The sequence below is a fragment of the Taudactylus pleione genome, unplaced genomic scaffold (genome assembly GCF_031769625.1).
Source record: "Taudactylus pleione unplaced genomic scaffold, aTauple2 ptg001146l, whole genome shotgun sequence".
NCBI lineage: Eukaryota > Metazoa > Chordata > Amphibia > Anura > Myobatrachidae > Taudactylus > Taudactylus pleione.
The window spans coordinates 493,107-517,918 of NW_028285547.1; the positions used below are offsets into that span (position 1 = coordinate 493,107).

General features: G+C 51.1%; 1 protein-coding gene across 1 annotated transcript; it reads left to right on the forward strand.

Annotated features, from left to right (window-relative positions):
* Positions 1-1,837: 1,837 nt before the first annotated feature.
* Positions 1,838-16,694, forward strand: LOC148453480 (pleckstrin homology domain-containing family M member 2-like). The gene is made up of 7 exons (XM_088462084.1): positions 1,838-1,983; positions 12,435-12,541; positions 13,562-13,671; positions 13,751-13,850; positions 13,936-14,023; positions 15,840-16,026; positions 16,183-16,694. The coding sequence occupies exons 1-7, from the start codon at positions 1,924-1,926 to the stop codon at positions 16,491-16,493; spliced, it is 963 nt and encodes a 320-aa protein (XP_088318210.1). The 5' UTR covers positions 1,838-1,923; the 3' UTR covers positions 16,494-16,694.
* The last annotated feature ends 8,118 nt before the right edge of the window (positions 16,695-24,812 follow it).

The window sequence follows — 24,812 nt, forward strand, 5'->3', positions numbered from 1 at the left end:
CAATTTTGGAATAATGCTGCAACATAACAAAATGTGGAAAAGTGAAGCGTTGTGAATACTTTCCGGATGCACTGTATAGAAATATTATAGGTGCAGTGCTGTATGAGTGTACAGTATATATATATATATATATATATATTTATATACAGGGCGGCCAAAAGCTCTGTGAACCCCGCAGAACTACAGGTACCAGTGGGCCCGTAATGCCCCGCATGCTGGTACTTGTGGTTCTCCAAGTACCAGCATGCGGGGGAGGGGAGGCTTGCTGGGAACTGCAGTTCCACAGCAAAAGACAATATTTAACTTCTATTTTTTACACCACATTACACAATCAACCCGGCACCCACCGGCCAGGGGTGCCGGGGATAGCCCCGGGCTATCAGCCTAGGCCTGGGGTGCCCTGGAGAGGGAGACCCCTTTATTGGGGGGGTCCTCAGGGATCCCCGGCCTGGGCTGACTAGCGGTCAGGGTTGATTCTTCAGATGGGGGGCCCGGGGAAAGGGCTCCCCTGGCTGTGGCATTAGCCGCCCGCTAGAAAAAGTCCGGTGCTGGTTCTGGAAAATACAGGGAGACCCTAAACATTTTTTTCCCCTGTATTTCCAGAACCAGTACTGGCTCAGAGCCTAGTGCTGGTTGCGCTGAATACGGGGGACCCCCTACATCGTTTGTCCTCCAGTTTTTGCACAACCAGCACTGGGTAACTAAAAGCATGATGCTGGTTGCTCTTTTGAGGGGGTGCAGGGGCATGCCTTTTTTTAATTATTGTTTATTTACACGTTGTTATTTTTTTTTTACTCACAGATGCAGGCTTCACGAGCCTGCATCTGCCGCCAGCTACCTCCTGCGGGTCCTACTGCCCGCTGCTCGTCCTGCCTAGGCCGCACCGCCGTCTGCTTTCTCCCCCATACTCAGCCTCCGCTAACGCCCGCCTACCTCCCCATGAGTCCCGGCCACAGCAAACGCCGGCTTCCTTTCCCCTGGTCCCGGCCCCCGCTACCGCCTGCAGAGAACAGCCATCGTGGTGCACCCAGGTGAAGCCACAGTGAGTACACCTGCTGGAGGGTCCTACTGAGGCTGCGTAAGGAATTGAAACTTCCTATCTTTGTAATGGCGTATTTGTGTGGTAATAGCTTAAAAACTGTAACTTTCTCAATTACCTGAACCCCAAAAGCCCTTACCCTGGCACAATAGCTACCTAATAAAATAAACCCCAAGTCTAAATTCGCCCCCTACCCTGAGCTATGCCTTCCCAGAAATCCCCCATAGAGAACAGCAGAAAAGTGGTCCTAATTGAGAATGTCAGAAAAAAAGTGACAGCTGGATCTTTAGATTACTCCCATGTCCTCATTTTTTATGTTTTTGCCCTGAAATTTTGCACACAGCACCGAGCGACAGTTCTACCCACCCATGCCAAATTTCAACCGGGTACCTCCAATAGCTTGTGAGGTGTAGCCCCTTAAACACCCTGCCCCACCTCTTGAATTCTCTATGGAGATTTCTGATTATTCGATTCAGACTTATTATAAGGGCACGACTGTGCCCTTATAATAAATATATATATATATATATATATATATATATATATATATATGTGTGTGTGTGTGTGCATATATTATATAGGTGTGTGCAGAATGTGTACTGTACACTGTGCATGCATGGCAGCTGTCAGTAGAAGACCCGCCCCTTACGCCGCGGTATGGGTGGAGCCAATAGAGGACTCCGCCCTTTACGTCACGGTGTCGGAGGAGGCGATAGACAACATTCTCCAGCAGGAGCCAAACATTTGCCGTGGCCACGCCCATTAGAGGCAGCTTCGTAAACATTCAGAAGGCCCCGCCCCTTTCCCCGCCTCCAGCATGACGCCGCTTCCTGCGGTCACATGATTGCTCGGGACTCGGGAGCGCTGGGAGCCGGTCGGGGCGGATGGATCCGCGGCAGGTGAAGGACCGGATCCTGGAGAACATCAACCTCTCCGTCCGGAAGGTGAGACCCCGGGAGTGAGGGAGGGGGGGGTACTAGCTGCACCCTCTCTAATGCCCTGTGTTATACCCACATATATATCCTGTGTGTCATATATTATACAGTCTACACCTATGAGAGATATATATTTATATACCTATACATTATATCTGCAATGAAATTATATACCTATATATCTTGTGTTATATAATATACTGTCTACACACTATATATATATATATATATATATATATATATATATATATAGTTTAGTATACACCCATACATTGTTTACAACTTTATAGCCTGTGTTACATATCATACTACTTCTACACACACACATACATACACTCTGTCTACACCTATACATTGTGTGTGTGTGTATATATATATATATATATATATATATATATATACACACCGTATATTATATATATATAAAAAATAAAGCCGCACTCTAGAGACTCTTAAATACGTGAAAAGACTGATTACTACCACAGTAACACAATCACAGTAACATAGTACCACAGTAACACAATCACAGTAACACAGTAACACAGTAACACAAAAACACAGTAACACAATCACAGTAACAGTACCACAGTAACACAATCAGTAACATAGTAACACAGTAACATAGTACCACAGTAACACAATCACAGTAACATAGTATCACAGTAACATAGTATCACAGTAACACAGTAACACAATCACAGTAACACAGTACCACAGTAACACAAAAACACAGTAACACAATCACAGTAACACAGTACCACAGTAACATAGTATCACAGTAACACAGTACCACAGTAACATAGTATCACAGTAACACAGTAACACAATCACAGTAACACAGTACCACAGTAACATAGTATCACAGTAACACAGTAACACAATCACAGTAACATAGTACCACAGTAACACAATCACAGTAACACTATCACAGTACCACAGTAACACAATCACAGTAACATAGTACCACAGTAACACAATCACAGTACCACAGTAACACAATCACAGTACCACAGTAACACAATCACAGTAACATAGTAACATAGTACCACAGTAACACAATCACAGTAACATAGTAACACAATCACAGTAACATAGTAACACAGTACCACAGTAACATAGTATCACAGTAACACAGTACCACAGTAACATAGTATCACAGTAACATAGTATCACAGTACCACAGTAACACAAAAACACAGTAACACAGTAACACAATCACAGTAACACAGTACCACAGTAACATAGTATCACAGTAACACAGTAACACAATCACAGTAACACAGTACCACAGTAACATAGTATCACAGTAACACAGTAACACAATCACAGTAACATAGTACCACAGTAACACAATCACAGTAACACTATCACAGTACCACAGTAACACAATCACAGTAACATAGTACCACAGTAACACAATCACAGTACCACAGTAACACAATCACAGTACCACAGTAACACAATCACAGTAACATAGTAACATAGTACCACAGTAACACAATCACAGTAACATAGTAACACAATCACAGTAACATAGTAACACAGTACCACAGTAACATAGTATCACAGTAACACAGTACCACAGTAACATAGTATCACAGTAACATAGTATCACAGTACCACAGTAACACAGTAACACAATCACAGTAACACAGTACCACAGTAACATAGTATCACAGTAACACAGTAACACAATCACAGTAACATAGTACCACAGTAACACAATCACAGTACCACTGTAACACAATCACAGTAACACAATCACAGTACCACAGTAACACAAACACAGTAACATAGTAACATAGTACCACAGTAACACAATCACAGTAACATAGTAACACAGTACCACAGTAACATAGTATCACAGTAACACAGTACCACAGTAACATAGTATCACAGTAACACAGTAACATAGTAACATAGTAACACAGTAACATAGTAACACAATCACAGTAACATAGTAACACAGTACCACAGTAGCACAATCACAGTAACATAGTAACACAATCACAGTAACACAGTAGCACAATCACAGTAACACAGTACCACAGTAGCACAATCACAGTAACATAGTAACACAGTACCACAGTAACACAATCACAGTAACACAATCACAGTACCACAGTAACACAATCACAGTAACATAGTACCACAGTAACACAATCACAGTAACATAGTACCACAGTAACACAATCACAGTAACACAGTAACACAGTAACACAATAACACAGTACCACAGTAACACAAAAACACAGTAACACAATCACAGTAACACAGTACCACAGTAACACAATAAGTAACATAGTAACACAGTAACATAGTACCACAGTAACACAATCACAGTAACATAGTATCACAGTAACATAGTATCACAGTAACACAGTAACACAATCACAGTAACACAGTACCACAGTAACACAAAAACACAGTAACACAGTAACACAATCACAGTAACACAGTACCACAGTAACACAGTAACACAATCACAGTAACATAGTACCACAGTAACACAATCACAGTAACACTATCACAGTACCACAGTAACACAATCACAGTAACATAGTACCACAGTAACACAATCACAGTAACACAATCACAGTAACACAATCACAGTAACATAGTAACACAGTAACATAGTAACATAGTACCACAGTAACACAATCACAGTAACATAGTAACACAATCACAGTAACATAGTAACACAGTACCACAGTACCACAGTACCACAGTAACACAGTACCACAGTAACACAGTACCACAGTAACACAGTATCACAGTAACACAGTAACACAGTAACATAGTATCACAGTACCACAGTAACACAGTAACATAGTAACATAGTAACACAGTAACATAGTAACACAATCACAGTAACACAATCACAGTAACATAGTAACACAGTACCACATTAGCACAATCACAGTAACATAGTAACACAATCACAGTAACACAGTAGCACAATCACAGTAACACAGTACCACAGTAGCACAATCACAGTAACATAGTAACACAGTACCACAGTAACACAATCACAGTAACACAATCACAGTACCACAGTAACACAATCACAGTAACACAATCACAGTAACACAGTACCACAGTAGCACAATCACAGTAACATAGTAACACAGTACCACAGTAACACAATCACAGTAACACAGTACCACAGTAAAGCTTTCAGTCCTTTCACGTATTCAAGAATCTCTAGAGTGACGCTTTATATGTGCTAATACACCCATACTGTACATTATATATTATACACCTATTATATTTAAACACCCATTAGTGTATCCTGTGTGCTATATATGACGCTGTCTATTCTATACCCTGTGTATAAGATTATGTATTACACAGTGCACATGTATAGATCATATAGACCCAGACTTATAGAGGTGAAGAATTTTTGCTCGGAATCTCTGCCATAGAAATAGAATCGTTCTATCCCTGATGAAAATTCTAACATGAATTGAAACATTAGATTACATCTGCGTGTCTGCAGTCTTTCTTCATATACTTCTGTCAAGTCCTGTGAGTGCTGCCGCTTTGTTGGGACATAAAATATATATATATATCTATATATCTTTCTATGTGTGTTTCCCGCAGTGGCATGCTGAGGACTAGTGTGTGTGTATGTGTATATATACTGTGTGTATCCCGCAGTGGCATGCTGAGGACTAGTGTGTGTGTATGTGTATATATACTGTGTGTATCCCGCAGTGGCATGCTGAGGACTAGTGTGTGTGTATGTGTATATATACTGTGTATATCCCGCAGTGGCATGCTGAGGACTAGTGTGTGTGTATGTGTATATATACTGTGTGTATCCCGCAGTGGCATGCTGAGGACTAGCACATAGACAGATAAACACTGCAGCCTGAGCAGGTTTAGTCCCTAATAAAAGATAAATATATCTGAAACGTTGACCTAAACCTGCCCGGGCTGCAGTGTTTCTCTTTCTATGTACTGACCCTGAGAGCGCCTCTGTCTGTAGCTTATCTACAGTTTCCCCTTAGAGGGCACCTGGGCAATTAATAGAGATATCTGGGGTGCTGGTCTCTATCTCTTGGTGCATCCAGCTGGAGAATGGTAGTATTTGCACCAGGCATGTCAGACATTTATATAATATATTTGCACCCTGTACAGAGATGTATGCACTTTATAGTACTATATACACCAGGGCGGCTCGAGGCATGTTCGACCAGTGCGGTCGAACAGGGGCGCACCCCTACCAGCCATTCCCGATTTCAGCGGGACAGTCCCGACTTTCGGGCACTGCCCCGCTATTCCACCAGCGGAACGTAGTGTCCCGCGGGCGGTCGGGATGTTGGTCACCTCCACCGCCGCAGCTGGGAAGAAGAATGGATTCCGCGCACCCATTCTCTCAGTGCAGGGAGAGAGCTGGGGGCAGCCCAGCTACTGACTTAGAGCTGGGCTTGCCCCCAGCCTGATGTTATTGGGAGGCATGCCATACGTGCGCGCACCCAATAACGTTATCTAGGGGGCGTAGCATATGGTAATTAGGTCACACCCCCTTTGCGCGTGACTACAGGGGAGACAGTCACTGGACCTGCACAGGGCGCAGAAACCCCTGGAGCCGGCCCTGATATACACAGTTGTGGGAATAATGTCTGGACACATATTAACAACTGTAAATGTTCTATCTAAAATGTCATAAGATACAGACGTGTTGTTTCTGATGGGTATCTTCTTCCCTGCAGAGGTCCCGCAGAATCACCGATAATGTGACTAGATGAATATAATATACAGGGTAATGACTTATGTACTGTCAGTAGGAGGAGTCAGCCCATAATCAGCCTATCAGAAGCGATTATTGCACCCAGCAGTATTGCCCCCTGACAATCGTATTTGTGGACAGGTCACATATATCGTACTTGGCGTGTACACAGCCTGCTAATATAATGTAATCGTATGTACACACACGGTACACATGCTAAAAATAGACGTACGTCCAAAGCTCAATGAGCCCCACAGTGTACATCTGTACAGTGTATGTGCGTTATATTATACATAATCTTCATCTACAGTAAATGCTATGAGCCCATTCTACACGTACACTCACATACCCTCCTCCTCAGCCCATTGTCAGTGTCCTGATACCTAAAGCCAGGCGTCTAGTCCTCACAGTGTCCTACAGATTAATAACTGCAGTCCCAGGTGACAGATTTTCTCCCACCACGAAGAAGGAAGTTACTGATTCTGTAACCGTTATGGGGTAACATGAGCCAGGTTATCTTATAAAGTGTTGGCTGGGTATGAATAGCCGGCAGTTCAAATCCCAAACCCGGAAGCCTGATGGAGTGAAATCCCGACAGGGGTGGGAAGTACCCTAACCCTTCTCCCCTCTCATCCACCCCCCCCCATCCTAACCGTCCCGTGGTGGTGCCTAACCCTAACCTCCTCGAGGGGGGGGTGCCTAACTCAAACCTCCCCCAGGTGATACCTAACACCCCTCCCCCGTAGCCTAACCCACCCCGAGGGGTGCCTAACCCTTATCTCCCCCCAGGGGCGGCTAAACCTAACCTCCCCCCATCCTCGGGCTAAGTATCATCAGTCTACTTACCTTCGGGATGGTGAAGGTCGGGATGCCAACATCGGTATCCTGATTCTCTTCGGGATATCGTCGTCAGGATTCCAGCGTCTGTATATCGATGCCCAGGATCCCGTCCTCCGGCATATTCAACAAAAGGTAGGGTGACCAAGGGGGGGTCATCCGAAGAAAGACGTATCTTTGGCAGCTCTCTCTTAATTGAACTAATGTTCTAAAATATAACTTTAATTTATTAATGTATTTTTTTTTTATATCTTCAATACTGTCGCAAAAAAAAGAGACTAGGTCATACGTACTACTTAGTATATCTATCATAGAGCTGTCGTATCTCTTTATGTATTGATGTTTTTGAGAATTTATGAAATAAGTAAGATTTAAAATATCACATGGAGCGTCATAAACTACTGACGTGTTTTATAGGTGAAAATGTTTGATGGGTAATGTTGCTCAATATTCTATATATATATGCAACACCTACCTGGAGTATACACTACTTACATCATTTATTATCAGACACTAGTAGCAGAGTGTTACATGGCATTCATGGAGTGTTTGATGCGAATATGTAACACTGAAATGTACTAAGCGCATTTTGTTGGCTTTGCTGGAGATTTATCGTACCTGTAATTAGGTAATGTAACACAAATGTATGCTTACATGTGACTACACCCTCTGAGGGGGCACATATATACATTAGGGACGGGGGCACCATTCTATATGTCCTCTGATAGGGTTACAATATTGCTCTGTTATGATGCGATTCTTGCAGCTAGTGAGGTATAAGACCCTGATCTATGCACAAATGATGTGTGGTTCCTTAGGTGATCAGTAGTATGTACAGTGTATCTTACACACCTGTTTTCATATGCTTGTGTACCTACAATGTGGAGTTTTCATAAAATATAAATCTAATGCCGGGTACACACCAGACAATATCTCGTCCGATCCAGCGGATTGGATGACACATCAGGCAGTGTGTACCCGCTCAGTCCCTGACTATGTGCCCTCCTGCGCATAGTCAGTGACATCGCCCGTTGTGTATGTGTGTGCGTGTGTGTATATATGTTTGTATGTGTGTATGTATATGTATGTGTGTATATATATATATATATATATATATTATATATATATATATATATAATATACGTGTGTGTGTTATATACACCTTATACACACAGCCTGCAGGTCATTTTATACAATATTTTTCATAATTTTGTGCATAAAAAAATGTTTGTGTACATACATGAAAATTAATTTATGTTTCATATACACACAGCCTGAAGGTTATTTTATACTGTATTTTAATAATTTTGTGCTTTAAACAAACTTTGTGTACACTGAACCATCAGAAGGCAGAGGTTTCACTTTCTCAGTCATGCTAAAAATATTCAGTATTTCGGAATATTTGGATAGGGGAGGCTCAGCCTGTTTTAAAATATTGAGCAACACTTTTTGAGCATCAAATATTTTCACCTATAAACACGTCAGGAGTTTATGACACGCCATATGATATTTTAAATCTTATTTATTTCATAAATTCTCATATATATATATATATATATATATATATATATATATATATATATACATACACATAGAGATACGTTTTCTCTATGATAGGTATGCTAAGAGGTACGTATAATCTAGTCTTTTTCTTTTTGAGACAGTATTGAAGATATTTTTATTATTTTCATGTTGAATACATTAATAAAAGTTATATTTTAGAACATTAATGCCATTAAGAGTGCGCCGCCAAAGAGGTCTTTCTTTGTATGGCCCCCTTGGTAACCCTACCTTTTGTTGCATGTAGGAGTTACTACCAACGCGGCGTACCACCACCCACTGTGTAACGAACGTCCGGTGATTGTGACACCAATTACATATAGGTTGGTATATAAAATGACCCTTTACCACTTGATAGAGATTCTTGTGCATGGATCAACTTTTTTCACTTCACATTTCGTCTTACCTGGACTTTAGACCGGTTTAGCCATTTTACGTGGCTGAACCCAGTCCAATTGGGCTCAACAAGCACAATAATTATTGGATGCCCACAAACAATTGAATTGCAGCATTGGGCGCCCATTAATTACCGTGCCTTAAATAATTGAATCGCCCCCTCTGTTGTCAGTAGTCGGTCAGGTGGCCTCACGTTCACAGTCTCGTGGACAATCATACGGTCTGATCTTTGGGCGATTTTCCTGGGACATTCTCACCTGGGAATATTGGTAAGGATCAGTGTTCCCTATTTGTAAATCATTCTCACTACGCAAACGGGTCCTCAGTTTTTTGGGAAATGTGAGTGTGACCATTTATTTACAGGTGGGTAACATCAATCCCTTCGCTTAGACCACTGCAGATGTGTATTCTCCTTACATCGTGTTAGCTCGAACCTGAATCCCCCCCCAGGCCGAACGGAGAAATGTTCCGCTGTTATGTAGAGGTGGGGGCTTCTGATGATTATATAATAACGTACACATAATGATGAAGTGAAATGTGTTATTTGTCACATGATTAGAGTCACATTTTAGGACTTGGTGAGAACTGGATGATTAGTGATGTCATATAGTAAAACACATGACTGTACGTGTAGTGTGTATATAGCCGTGCGGCTGCCGTGTGGGTAGGTCAGTAGTGTGTGTACCATATAATTGCTGAATGCTATGGACGCTGCAGGTCGGTACATAGAGGATATCACGTGAAGCACGTGGCTCTGACTGTGGAAGGGTTAAGCACACGGCTGATAGACCTGTTTTTGGGTGAGGTTCCTCCCTGTCAGGTATTTAGGAATCTGACAAAACGAGCCCATGGCAGCTGAACGGCAGCGTCTCGCCCCAGAACGCCGCTGTCAGCAGAACACCATCAGGGTCCTGTCCCTCAGCAGCTGTCCAGCTCGGGTGCATGGTCCCGAGACCTGGGGTGTCAGGGTCTGGTGACCTCCTCACCCAATATAACACGTCTCCCAGCAACCGCTGTGTCTTCCTCAGGCTCCTCTTCCTACCACGTGGTCACTGCACTATCCAGCACGGCCTGGTACCACTTATACCCATAGTATATTCTGTATTATCCAATCAGTAATCCGTGTCCTCTTCCTACCACGTGGTCACCGCACTATCCAGCACGGCCTGGTACCACTTATACCCATAGGTTATTCTGTATTATCCGATCGGTAATTGGGGTCCAGACTTGGTGCACTATACTATACTCCTTAATTAAACATCCCTACATTATATAGTAGAAGGCTACACACACTCGGGACAGCGTTCTCTCTGAGAGATTGGGAGGGGAATATATTGTCTGATGGGGGGGGGGGGTATTGTCAGCTGCTATTGATGTAAGTGCACACACTTGGGTCAGCGTTCTCTGAGAGAGATTGGGGGGGGGCTATATTGTCAGCTGCTATTGATGTAAGTGCACACTTGTCCCTCTGCAGGTATTATAGCCGTATTACAGGGGTTTTATGGGGGCCGGCTTGGGCTCTGCACCGGACAGACCCACCCCAGCGCGGTATTCCCAGGATGTGAGACGTCACCATTCCAGACCCCCATTTGGTTATTCAGGGGCCAATTAGTGTGAGGTTCTTTCTATCTCAGATTGTATCTGGCTGGCACGGCAGCATGCTGAGAGTTGTAGTCCTACAACATAGAATTATTGGATGATCAGTGACCCTTAATATGCTGAATTCCTGGTTCCAGGCATAAAGCATTTCTTAGCCCTTATGGAAATCTGTGATCATTACGTCCCCTTCAGTTCACAGCTGGGAGTGTAATAAATGTTATCACAGCCAGGACTCTGCCCTGTAATCCTCTCCCTGGGGCATGAGCTGGGGTGGTGCTGGCCCTTTAATTGTCAGCTCTGCAGACTGTCTTGTGACTGCCGCTGTTGTACATTGCGGGACAAGAGGTTCCCTTTTCCTATATATATAAAGACTGTGGTGTGAGACTTGCTTCTGCTCACAGTGATCTTACATAGGTCTGTTCTTCCTTCCTGGGTGCAGACTGCCTATAGGGGGGCACCAGGGTGGGGGCTTCACCCATATCCAGAATGTCACCAGAGTCTGTGGCAAGGGACCAGCGGTGTCTCTTACTACTTCCACAAAAGCGAAAGGACATTTCCATTCAAATTATGTGTCATTTATACTAACATCAAACATAAACGTGGTCATTTTATTTTAGTAATGTTATGTAAGTCTGGGTGTATATGTGATTGTATGTGACAGGGGCAGTGACTGGATGTGAGGAGGGGAATGGAGGCAGCAGGAAGCCACATACTGAGAGTTATATAGTGGGAGGAGCAGGGTCCCCAGCAGCACAGAGTATATCAGGAGATGAGTGATGTGTTAGTGAGGACAGGGCTGTATGTGACAGGGGCAGTGACATGATGTGAGGAGGGGAATGGAGGCAGCAGGAAACCAAAGACTAAGTGCTAATTAGCACTACAAATCGCAATCCCCATTATTATCGATGGGGACTACGATCTGACCCCTATGTACTAAACTCCAAAAAGCTAAACATTTCATAGTTTCGCCACTGTAGTTTACACCATCTATCCCCCGCAGGCCCCGATCAGTTCCAGAAGCTGATGCTTCCCCTGGGAAGTCTTTCAATTCTGTGAAAATACTTCTCCTAAATCCCGTGGATATAATTTGCGGGGACAGCGGTTACCGCAACCGCTGTCCCTGCGAGTTCCCAGTACTGTAGTACTTTCTATTAAAAATATATCCCCAGCAAGTGAGGTACATAATAATGGCGCCCGGTCCGCGATTATTAGTACATAGACTCCTAAATCCTGGATGTATAAATCTTCTGCTAACCTAACCCGTCCCTGCCACAATGTACATGTGGGTGAGGTCGCTCCGCCTGTATTGATGCCCTGATATTTACCCCCTCAGTTACAGAGTTACTTTGCTGCGTGTGAAGATGAAACGCCCGCCATACGAAACCATGACCGCGTCCTGCAGAGACTGTGCGAACACCTGGACCACGCGCTGCTTTACGGGTGAGTAGGGGGCTTCCCATGCCCCCAGCTGCTGTCACCACTGCCCAGATGCTCCAAGCTAATAAAAGCTGTACATGGGTATAGTGTAACGCCTCTAAAGATGTGTCCATATGTGGCCCAACTACATGCAAGAAGCAGATGCCCCGTAGACCCCTCATTGCGAGTGAACGATGGGGAGGCGTAGACCCCTCGTTGCGAGTGAACGATGGGGAGGCGTAGACCCCTCGTTGCGAGTGAACGATGGGGAGGCAGTAGACCCCTCATTGGGAGTGAACGATGGGGAGGCAGTAGACCCCTCATTGGGAGTGAACGATGGGGAGGCAGTAGACCCCTCATTGGGAGTGAACGATGGGGAGGCAGTAGACCCCTCATTGGGAGTGAACGATGGGGAGGCAGTAGACCCCTCGTTGCGAGTGAACGATGGGGAGGCAGTAGACCCCTCGTTGCGAGTGAACGATGGGGAGGCAGTAGACCCCTCGTTGCGAGTGAACGATGGGGAGGCAGTAGACCCCTCGTTGCGAGTGAACGATGGGGAGGCAGTAGACCCCTCGTTGCGAGTGAACGATGGGGAGGCAGTAGACCCCTCGTTGCGAGTGAACGATGGGGAGGCAGTAGACCCCTCGTTGCGAGTGAACGATGGGGAGGCAGTAGACCCCTCGTTGCGAGTGAACGATGGGGAGGCAGTAGACCCCTCGTTGCGAGTGAACGATGGGGAGGCAGTAGACCCCTCGTTGCGAGTGAACGATGGGGAGGCAGTAGACCCCTCGTTGCGAGTGAACGATGGGGAGGCAGTAGACCCCTCGTTGCGAGTGAACGATGGGGAGGCAGTAGACCCCTCGTTGCGAGTGAATGATGGGGAGGCAGTAGACCCCTCGTTGCGAGTGAACGATGGGGAGGCAGTAGACCCCTCGTTGCGACTGAACGATGGGGAGGCAGCAGAGGTGGCTGTTTGGCTGCTTCCGTCATGCTATTCTCTTACTGGTATTATGACAGAGGGTCATTGTTGTCTCCTTCCCCCAGGTTACAGGACATCTCCTCTGGTTACTGGGTGCTGGTCGTACACTTTACACGGAGGGAAGCGGTGAAGCAGATCGAGGATCAGGAGCATGTGGCAACTCTCCTGGGGCGCAGTGAGTAATGAGCCCCACTCAATGTAGCCAGCCGCCCATGTCCAGCACAAACGTCCTAATACCTTGTGTTCCCCGGCAGGCCGCGCCTGGCTGTACCTCGCTCTCAATGAGAATTCCCTGGAAAGTTACCTGAGATTATTCCAGGAGAACCAAAGTCTTTTACAGAAATACTACTACAAGTAAGTTGTGCGGACGGAGACTCCATGCAGGCGGCACCGTGCCTCCTTTATGCCTCGTCCAGTAGAATGTTCCTCTCTCTTCCAGAAATGCCTTGGTCTGTAGCCATGACCACCTCACACTCTTCCTAACGCTCGTGTCCGGCCTGGAGTTCATTAGGTTCGATTTGGAGCTGGTAAGTTATATCCATCTATGGCCCGTATTCAATTTGAGGCGAAAAGTCCAGACTTTTCGCCTGCTGGACTTTTCGCCTGTTTTCCAGGTGGAAAAGTATCGCGCGCGTGCTCGCTAATTCCCGTAATTCAGTTTCAAAGTAGGCGAAATCGGGAACCGGCGAAACTTTGATCTACGAAAAAATACGGGAATTTTTGGGAAATAATTGTAGGACGCCCAGACCTGGGGGATCACTATGGTTACCCCCGTTTTTGCCTGCAGAAGAATGTCGGGTTTTTAAATAGCCGCGGCATGTACATAAATGCGGCTTTGAAGAAGGTGATGCAGAAGAGCATTTAGAAGGTTTGTTTGGGAAAAATAACTATGCCCATCAAATTTGGGGTACTTGAAAATGGGTGCAAGTGTATTTTTAAGCCCCTTAAATGATTTTTAAAAATTCTGCAAAAATGCATCTGCCGCTGCTCCCGCAGTGAAGAAAACACCTGCCGCGTATAAGGGAACCCCTCTGGACTCCATTCCGCTAATTTAGAAGTGTGTTCCCTATTTTTTTTTTTTTTACCCCAAAATTTAAATTACATTTTTGGGGTGTCCCTATTTTTTTAAAACTTTTTTTTTTTTTTTTTACACCTTATTTTTAGGGACCATTCTCAGGGGTGCAGGCTATGTTTTTTAAGCCTATACCCCTAAACCCCAATCCTGCACTTTTTTTTCGCCTACTAAAGGCAAGCAAAAAATTATCCCCGTTTTATTGCATTGACTTTTCGCCCTGGCGAAAAGTCAATGGAATTGAATAAGGGGATAATGGAAATAGGCGTAAATGTCTTCATCGGCGACTGACTTTTTACTGTGATCAGTATAAATATCCTGCTTGCTCCCACTGCCTGGAAGCTCCTCTATCCCCACACTATATGCAAAGACAGGTTCCTGATTGATCCCTAGCAGATTTCCTATACAGTTCTTCTAGACCAGTGGTTCTCAAACTCTGTCTTCAGGACCGCCACACAGTTCACGTTTTCCAGGTTACCCAGCAGGTGCACAGGTGTACTCATTACTCACTGGCACATTTTAACATTTTCACAGATGGAACTAATTATTTCACCTGTGATTCTCTGAGGAGACCTGGAAAACATGCACTGTTTGGGGTCCTGAGGACCGAGTTTGAGAACCTGTGTTTTAAACTCAAGAGTCAGGAGCTGTGATGCAAGAGGAACCACCAGTGAGTGAGCACAAGTCAGAAAACCTGTGATGCAGGATGAAGCCATTAAGGAGTGAGCACCAGTCAGAGAAGTTGTGACTCAGGATGAAGCCACCAGTGAGTGAGCACATATCAGAGAAACTGTGACACAGGAGGAAGCCACCAGCGAGTGAGCATCAGTCAGGGAACCTGTGAGGCAGGAGGAAGCCACCAGTGACTGAGCACAGATCAGAGAAGCTGTGACACAGGAGGAAGCCACCAGTGAGTGAGCACCAGTCAGGGAAGCTCTGCTTCAGGAGGAAGCCACCAGTGAGTGAGCACCAGTCAGGGAAGCTATGACGCAGGAGGAGGCCACCAGGAAGCAGACAGGAGTCTGTCTTTGCAGCTAACATTTGCACATGGCTCAGGAACACTTGTATGTTCTCTCCCAGGTGGAAGGAACATATGAGGAGGTTGTTCCTATTTAGGGTGCGAGAGATGGGCTGTGATCTTTAGATTTCCTTTTTTTTGGTTTGTATTCTGGTAACCATAAATCCTATGTCTACCACATTGTGAGACTGCGATTCTGTGTATAAGGGGAAGATGAACTCTTATTTTCTTACAAGCTCTGACCTCTCCCTAGGATGTTCCGTACCTGGACCTGGCTCCGTACATGCCAGAATACTACAAACCCCAGTATCTCCTAGATTTCGAGGACCGTCTCCCCAGCAACATCCACGGCTCTGACAGCCTGTCCCTCAATTCCTTCAACTCCAATAACTCCACCAACCTGGAGTGGGACGACAGTGCCATTGCTCCATCCAGTGAAGGTACGAGCGCTATGCGATATCTGCTAGCGCTGCTGGGTTGTGCAATCTGGAGACATTATACGCAATGATATAGTGTCACACTCAGAACATGGTGCAGTAACACAGGGACAACCTGCGCCTCTTTCTAATCTGCTCTTTTGTCCCTGGTCTCTGTAGATTATGATTTTGGAGATGCTTACCCTGCAGTGCCGTCCGTACCCAGCACAGACTGGGAAGGTGGGAACCAACCATCTCTCTCCATTCGTTCTGCCCCACTGACCTGTATCTTTCTGCCTCCCCCATTTCTTGTCTTTATTATCAGCTTCTATGTATGTGTAACATATCACTTCTGTCCTCATTCCTGCTCCTGGCATTGTCTGCTGTCCGCTGTCTCTCTCATTCCATCACCTAGCATTGTCTGCCGTCTGTCTTGCTCATTCCATCACCTAGCATTGTCTGCCGTCTGTCTTGCTCATTCCATCACCTAGCATTGTCTGCCGCCTGTCTCGGTCATTGCTGCTCCTGACATTGGGCCTGATTCAGCTCTGGGAATAGAGTAAGATATAGCCAATAACCGTGCATCTTGGTAAAACCATGCTGCACTGCAGGTGGGGCAGATTGAAAATGTGCAGAGAGATTTAGATTTTGTATGTTTCCTCTTCAGGGTCCATAGGGCTCCACAGGGAGACATTTGGATGTAGGTGGGACCTGATAACCGGACATCAACAGCGAAGCTTTTCAATCCCAGGATGCTTCGGTCCTTCCCCCTATATCCCGCCCACTGCAGATTGCAGTCCCCATTATTATCAATGGGGACTACGATCTGACTCCCTACGTACTAAACTCCAAAAAGCGAAGCAGTTTCGTTGGTGTCCAGCAGGAGCTGGATCACCATTATAACAGGGCTGCATTAAGCAGCCCAAACTGTTATTTTATGATTTTATTTAATTTCTATTTTTACTATAACGGGCGAGCAGCACCAGACTGTCCTCCGGACGTCTGTGCTGCCGCCCCATCACCCCTCCTCGGCGCCGTGACACCAAGCCTGTGCTAGGTACTCCAGCGAGGCACCGAGGGGGACTAGCTAGCAGGCTCCCCGGACCCCAGACTGCAGCCCGGAATTCCGGGGACAGGTAAGGTGGAACCCTGTTCGCGGGGACCCGCATTTTTGCGCAGTCTTACCTCCAGTCTCAGGAGTCAGACCGGAGGCGCTGATGTGGACACTGGTGCCCCCACAACTCCTCTAGCTGTCCGCTGTCTCTCTCATTCCATCACCTAGCATTGTCTGCCATCTGTCTCGCTCATTGCTGCTCCTGACATGGGGCCTGATTCAGCTTTGGAATAGAGTAAGATATAGCCAGTAACTGTGCATCTTGGTAAATTTATGCTGCACTGCAGGTGGGGCAGAATTTAAAATGTGCAGAGAGATTTAGATTGGGGTGTGTCCAAACTGACATCTAAATTGTAGTGAATGTATTTGCAGCCCTTGCATTGCAACATGGTTTTTCCAGGTAGACAATTACTTGCTCTATCTTACTCTATTCCCAAAGCTGTCCCCTGTCTCTCTCATTCCTGCTCCTGGCATTGTCTGCCGTCCTGTCTCTCTCATTCCTGCACTTGGCATTGTCTGCCGTCCTGTCTCTCTCATTCCTGCACCTGGCATTGTCTGCCGTCCTCTGTCTCTCTCTCATTCCTGCACCTGGCATTGTCTGCCGTCCTCTCTCTCTCTCTCTCTCTCTCTCTCTCATTCCTGCACCTGGCATTGTCTGCCGTCCTCTCTCTCTCTCTCTCATTCCTGCACCTGGCATTGTCTGCCGTCCTCTGTCTCTCTCTCTCATTCCTGCACCTGGCATTGTCTGCCGTCCTCTGTCTCTCTCTCTCATTCCTGCACCTGGCATTGTCTCCCGTCCTCTGTGTCTCTCTCATTCCTGCACCTGGCATTGTCTCCCGTCCTCTGTCTCTCTCTCATTCCTGCACCTGGCATTGTCTCCCGTCCTCTGTCTCTCTCTCATTCCTGCACCTGGCATTGTCTCCCGTCCTCTGTCTCTCTCTCATTCCTGCACCTGGCATTGTCTCCCGTCCTCTGTCTCTCTCTCTCTCTCTCATTCCTGCACCTGGCATTGTCTACCGTCCTCTGTCTCTCTCTCTCTCTCTCTCATTCCTGCACCTGGCATTGTCTGCCGTCCTCTGTCTGTCTCTCTCTCTCTCTCTCATTCCTGCACCTGGCATTGTTTGCCGTCCTCTGTCTCTCTCTCTCATTCCTGCACCTGGCATTGTCTGCCGTCCTCTGTCTCTCTCTCTCTCTCCCATTCCTGCACCTGGCATTGTCTGCCGTCCTCTGTCTCTCTCTCTCTCTCTCTCTCTCATTCCTGCACCTGGCATTGTCTGCCGTCCTCTGTCTCTCTCTCTCTCATTCCTGCACCTGGCATTGTCTGCCGTCCTCTGTCTCTCTCTCTCTCTCATTCCTGCACCTGGCATTGTCTGCCGTCCTCTGTCTCTCTCTCATTCCTGCACCTGGCATTGTCTGCCGTCCTCTGTGTCTCTCTCTCTCTCTCTCTCTCTCTCTCTCTTTCCTGCACCTGGCATTGTCTGCCGTCCTCTGTCTCTCTCTCTCTCATTCCTGCACCTGGCATTGTCTGCGTCCTCTGTCTCTCTCTCTCTCTCTCTCATCCTGCACTGGCATTGTCTGCCGTCCTCTGTCTCTCTCTCTCTCTCTCTCATTCCTGCACCTGGCATTGTCTGCCGTCCTCTGTCTCTCTCTCTCTCTCCTGCACCTGGCATTGTCTGCCGTCCTCACTTTCCCGTTCTGCGCCTCTGCATTACAGAATCCCGGCGAGGGTTAATTAACCTATGCCGGGAGACCGGCGCCCGGCATCCCGATCGAAGGGATGCCGAGCGCGGATAGCCACAGGGGGGGGGGGTTAGGTTTAGGGTTCGGGGGGGGACATAGGATTAGGCACCCCCCTGGAGGTTAGGTTTAGGCTAGCGGGAGAGAGGGTTAGGGTTAGGCACCCCCGGGGGGGTGGAACTTAGGGTTAGGCACCCCCCCGGGGGACTTGGGTTTAGATGGCGGGGAAGGAGGGAGTTAGGTTTAGGAACTTAGAAGGGGGATTAGGGTTAGGCACAGGGGGGGGAGGTTAGGGTTAGGCACCCTAAAAGAGGGTTATGGGTAGGGGGTGGATTAGGTTAGGAAATACCTTTCGCACGATCGGGATTTCCTTCCACGTCGGGCTGGCGCTGCCGGGATTTGCCGGGGTGTAACATACCGATTCCGCATTACCTGCTGACCCAGCTTTCTCATTCTGACACCCTAAATTGTCTCTTATTCCTGAACCTACTTTCTTTACCTGATTCCCCCACCTTACCAGGTTTGTGTGTGTTGTGTACCCACCATCCCCTCCTTCTGCTGCATGATGCTGAACTGATCTGTAATCTCCACATTGTGTGAACTGTCCCAAATACTAACACCTGTCAAAACAGTTTTGGGCCAAGTGTAATACCGCTGATCACCTATAGAAACAGGATCTTTGTTTCACGCTTCTGTAACTCAGAATCCACAGACAAAAGAGAGAAATGGGCGATATATAGATGGGTGACACTATGCACGAAGATCTGCACTGTCTATATCTGTGAACTGTGGCCAGACATTTATATTAATGTATCTCTAGGTCCTGTATACCCTCCAGAACTCCTCATACAATGGGAGCTGGGGGGAGAGGACACACCTTGGCTCACATAGATCTGTTATTACCTGGATGCTATAAAAGCTGCCCCCCTTACCCTACTTTTCTTCAGTGAGTGCAGTACCACAGACCGACAGGAGGGGGCGGACTCCCACCCTCCTCTCTCTTTTGCTTTTGGGTGGTAATTTTTTGTGGTTGCTGTTTACTAACCTACTAAACGACACCCTCTGCTTGTGTGCACAGCGGGCGACCCCAGCCTATCCTTATCATTCCCCAATGACCAGTCATTGTATTCTGATGGGAACAAGTGTATGTTCACTAATAAAGCACCTGAATGTGAGGGTGTTTTATGATAGAGTTACTACAGCATTCACAGGTCTACAGGTAATGGTTTCCAGAATGTAAAAAACAGAGGGACATTTAGTTGCGTGCAGATGGGCCGGTTACTCTATACAGATTCCATACGCACCCCCATAGGCCACTAGCGCAATCTGTCTTCCACGACGTAAGGCACAGAGGCTTCCAGCAGTTTTATGTGATCAATGAATTAACCCCAATGTGTTGGATCAGGGTGACGTGACCCTTCCTCTTGTCTGACAGCAGATGGTCTTACACTGGTTGATGGAGGCCGGTAGTTTCCAGTGAGGATACATATTATATCATGGAAACCTTTTACATATAGATTTCTGAATGCTAATACATGACACCACGCAACGGCCTTCTCTATGTATGTGTTCTGAGACATGACCGCTCTGGTCAGATCACTATTGCTAATTTCTATTAACAAAGGTGTCATTTCATGTTATGTTCTAAATCTGCAGGTGTCTGTGTATAAGTAGTTGCTGATGTTCGGTATCTCTCTCTTCTATTCATAACTGATATAAATGTGTTTTCTCCTACCCCCCACTGCCCTCCGCCCTCCTCCCCCACTGCCCTCCTCCCCCACTGCCCTCCTCCCCCACTGCCCTCCTCCCTCCTCCCCCACTGCCCTCCTCCCACACTGCCCTCCTCCCCCACTGCCCTCCTCCCTCCTCCCCCACTGCCCTCCGCCCCTCCTCCCCCACTGCCCTCCTCCCACACTGCCCTCCTCCCCCACTGCCCTCCTCCCTCCTCCCCCACTGCCCTCCGCCCTCCTCCCCCACTGCCCTCCTCCCTCCTCCCCCACTGCCCTCCTCCCTCCTCCCTCCTCCTCCCCCACTGCCCTCCTCCCCCACTGCCCTCCTCCCCCACTGCCCTCCGCCCTCCTCCCCCACTGCCCTCCTCCCTCCTCCCTCCTCCCCCACTGCCCTCCTCCCCCACTGCCCTCCTCCCCCACTGCCCTCCTCCCCCACTGCCCTCCTCCCCCACTGCCCTCCTCCCCACTGCCCTCCTCCCCCACTGCCCTCCTCCCCCCTCCCCCACTGCCCTCCGCCCTCCTCCCCCACTGCCCTCCGCCCTCCTCCCCCACTGCCCTCCTCCCCCACTGCCCTCCTCCCCACTGCCCTCCTCCCTCCTCCCCACTGCCCTCCTCCCACACTGCCCTCCTCCCCACTGCCCTCCTCCCTCCTCCCCCACTGCCCTCCGCCCTCCTCCCCACTGCCCTCCTCCCACACTGCCCTCCTCCCCCACTGCCCTCCTCCCTCCTCCCCCACTGCCCTCCGCCCTCCTCCCCCACTGCCCTCCTCCCTCCTCCCCCACTGCCCTCCTCCCTCCTCCCTCCTCCTCCCCCACTGCCCTCCTCCCCCACTGCCCTCCTCCCCCACTGCCCTCCGCCCTCCTCCCCCACTGCCCTCCTCCCTCCTCCCTCCTCCCCCACTGCCCTCCTCCCCCACTGCCCTCCTCCCCCACTGCCCTCCTCCCCCACTGCCCTCCTCCCCCACTGCCCTCCTCCCCCCACTGCCCTCCTCCCCCACTGCCCTCCTCCCCCCTCCCCCACTGCCCTCCGCCCTCCTCCCCCACTGCCCTCCGCCCTCCTCCCCCACTGCCCTCCTCCCTCCTCCCCCACTGCCCTCCTCCCTCCTCCCCCACTGCCCTCCTCCCTCCTCCCCACTGCCTCCTCCCCCTCCCCCACTGCCCTCCGCCCTCCTCCCCCACTGCCCTCCGCCCTCCTCCCCCACTGCCCTCCGCCCTCCTCCCCCACTGCCCTCCGCCCTCCTCCCCCACTGCCCTCCTCCCCCACTGCCCTCCGCCCTCCTCCCCCACTGCCCTCCTCCCTCCTCCCCCACTGCCCTCCTCCCCCACTGCCCTCCTCCCCCACTGCCCTCCTCCCTCCTCCCCCACTGCCCTCCTCCCTCCTCCCCCACTGCCCTCCTCCCTCCTCCCCCACTGCCCTCCTCCCCCACTGCCCTCCGCCTCCTCCCCCACTGCCCTCCTCCCTCCTCCCCCACTGCCCTCCTCCCCCACTGCCCTCCTCCCCCACTGCCCTCCTCCCCACTGCCCTCCTCCCCCACTGCCCTCCTCCCCCACTGCCCTCCTCCCCCACTGCCCTCCTCCCCCACTGCCCTCCTCCCCCTCCCCCACTGCCCTCCGCCCTCCTCCCCCACTGCCCTCCTCCCTCCTCCCCCACTGCCCTCCTCCCTCCTCCCCCACTGCCCTCCTCCCTCCTCCCCCACTGCCCTCCTCCCCCACTGCCCTCCTCCCCCACTGCCCTCCTCCCTCCTCCCCCACTGCCCTCCTCCCTCCTCCCCCACTGCCCTCCTCCCTCCTCCCCCACTGCCCTCCTCCCCCACTGCCCTCCGCCCTCCTCCCCCACTGCCCTCCGCCCTCCTCCCCCACTGCCCTCCTCCCTCCTCCCCCACTGCCCTCCTCCCCACTGCCCTCCTCCCCCACTGCCCTCCTCCCCCACTGCCCTCCTCCCCCACTGCCCTCCTCCCCCACTGCCCTCCTCCCCCACTGCCCTCCTCCCCCCTCCCCCACTGCCCTCCGCCCTCCTCCCCCACTGCCCTCCGCCCTCCTCCCCCACTGCCCTCCGCCCTCCTCCCCCCCCCCCCACTGCCCTCCGCCCTCCTCCCCCACTGCCCTCCGCCCTCCTCCCCCACTGCCCTCCGCCCTCCTCCCCCACTGCCCTCCTCCCTCCTCCCCCCACTGCCCTCCTCCCTCCTCCCCCACTGCCCTCCTCCCCCACTGCCCTCCTCCCCCACTGCCCTCCTCCCTCCTCCCCCACTGCCCTCCTCCCTCCTCCCCCACTGCCCTCCTCCCTCCTCCCCCACTGCCCTCCTCCCCCACTGCCCTCCGCCCTCCTCCCCCACTGCCCTCCGCCCTCCTCCCCCACTGCCCTCCGCCCTCCTCCCCCACTGCCCTCCTCCCTCCTCCCCCACTGCCCTCCTCCCTCCTCCCCCACTGCCCTCCTCCCCCACTGCCCTCCTCCCCCACTGCCCTCCTCCCTCCTCCCCCACTGCCCTCCTCCCTCCTCCCCCACTGCCCTCCTCCCTCCTCCCCCACTGCCCCTCCTCCCCCACTGCCCTCCGCCCTCCTCCCCCACTGCCCTCCTCCCTCCTCCCCCACTGCCCTCCTCCCCCACTGCCCTCCTCCCCCACTGCCCTCCTCCCCCACTGCCCTCCTCCCCCACTGCCCTCCTCCCCCACTGCCCTCCTCCCCCACTGCCCTCCTCCCCCACTGCCCTCCTCCCCCCTCCCCCACTGCCCTCCGCCCTCCTCCCCCACTGCCCTCCTCCCTCCTCCCCCACTGCCCTCCTCCCTCCTCCCCCACTGCCCTCCTCCCTCCTCCCCCACTGCCCTCCTCCCCCACTGCCCTCCTCCCCCACTGCCCTCCTCCCTCCTCCCCACTGCCCTCCTCCCTCCTCCCCCACTGCCCTCCTCCCTCCTCCCCCACTGCCCTCCTCCCCCACTGCCCTCCGCCCTCCTCCCCCACTGCCCTCCGCCCTCCTCCCCCACTGCCCTCCGCCCTCCTCCCCACTGCCCTCCTCCCTCCTCCCCCACTGCCCTCCTCCCCCACTGCCCTCCTCCCCACTGCCCTCCTCCCCCACTGCCCTCCTCCCCCACTGCCCTCCTCCCCCACTGCCCTCCGCCCTCCTCCCCCACTGCCCTCCGCCCTCCTCCCCCACTGCCCTCCGCCCTCCTCCCCCACTGCCCTCCTCCCTCCTCCCCCACTGCCCTCCTCCCTCCTCCCCCACTGCCCTCCTCCCCCACTGCCCTCCTCCCCCACTGCCCTCCTCCCTCCTCCCCCACTGCCCTCCTCCCTCCTCCCCCACTGCCCTCCTCCCTCCTCCCCCACTGCCCTCCTCCCCCACTGCCCTCCGCCCTCCTCCCCACTGCCCTCCGCCCTCCTCCCCCACTGCCCTCCGCCCTCCTCCCCCACTGCCCTCCTCCCTCCTCCCCCACTGCCCTCCTCCCTCCTCCCCCACTGCCCTCCTCCCCCACTGCCCTCCTCCCCCACTGCCCTCCTCCCTCCTCCCCCACTGCCCTCCTCCCTCCTCCCCCACTGCCCTCCTCCCTCCTCCCCCACTGCCCTCCTCCCCCACTGCCCTCCGCCCTCCTCCCCACTGCCCTCCTCCCTCCTCCCCCACTGCCCCTCCTCCCCACTGCCCCCTCCCTCCTCCCCCACTGCCCTCCTCCCCCACTGCCCTCCTCCCCCACTGCCCTCCTCCCCCACTGCCCTCCCCCACTCCCTCCTCCCCACTGCCCTCCTCCCCCACTGCCCTCCTCCCCCCTCCCCCACTGCCCTCCGCCCTCCTCCCCCACTGCCCTCCTCCCTCCTCCCCCACTGCCCTCCGCCCTCCTCCCCCCACTGCCCTCCGCCCTCCTCCCCCACTGCCCTCCTCCCCCACTGCCCTCCTCCCCCACTGCCCTCCTCCCCCACTGCCCTCCTCCCCACTGCCCTCCTCCCCCACTGCCCTCCTCCCCCACTGCCCTCCTCCCCCACTGCCCTCCTCCCCCACTGCCCTCCTCCCCCACTGCCCTCCTCCCTCCTCCCCCACTGCCCTCCTCCCTCCTCCCCCACTGCCCTCCTCCCTCCTCCCCACTGCCCTCCTCCCCCACTGCCCTCCGCCCTCCTCCCCCACTGCCCTCCTCCCTCCTCCCCCACTGCCCTCCTCCCTCCTCCCCCACTGCCCTCCTCCCCCACTGCCCTCCTCCCCTCCCCACTGCCCTCCTCCCCCACTGCCTCCTCCCCCCACTGCCCTCCTCC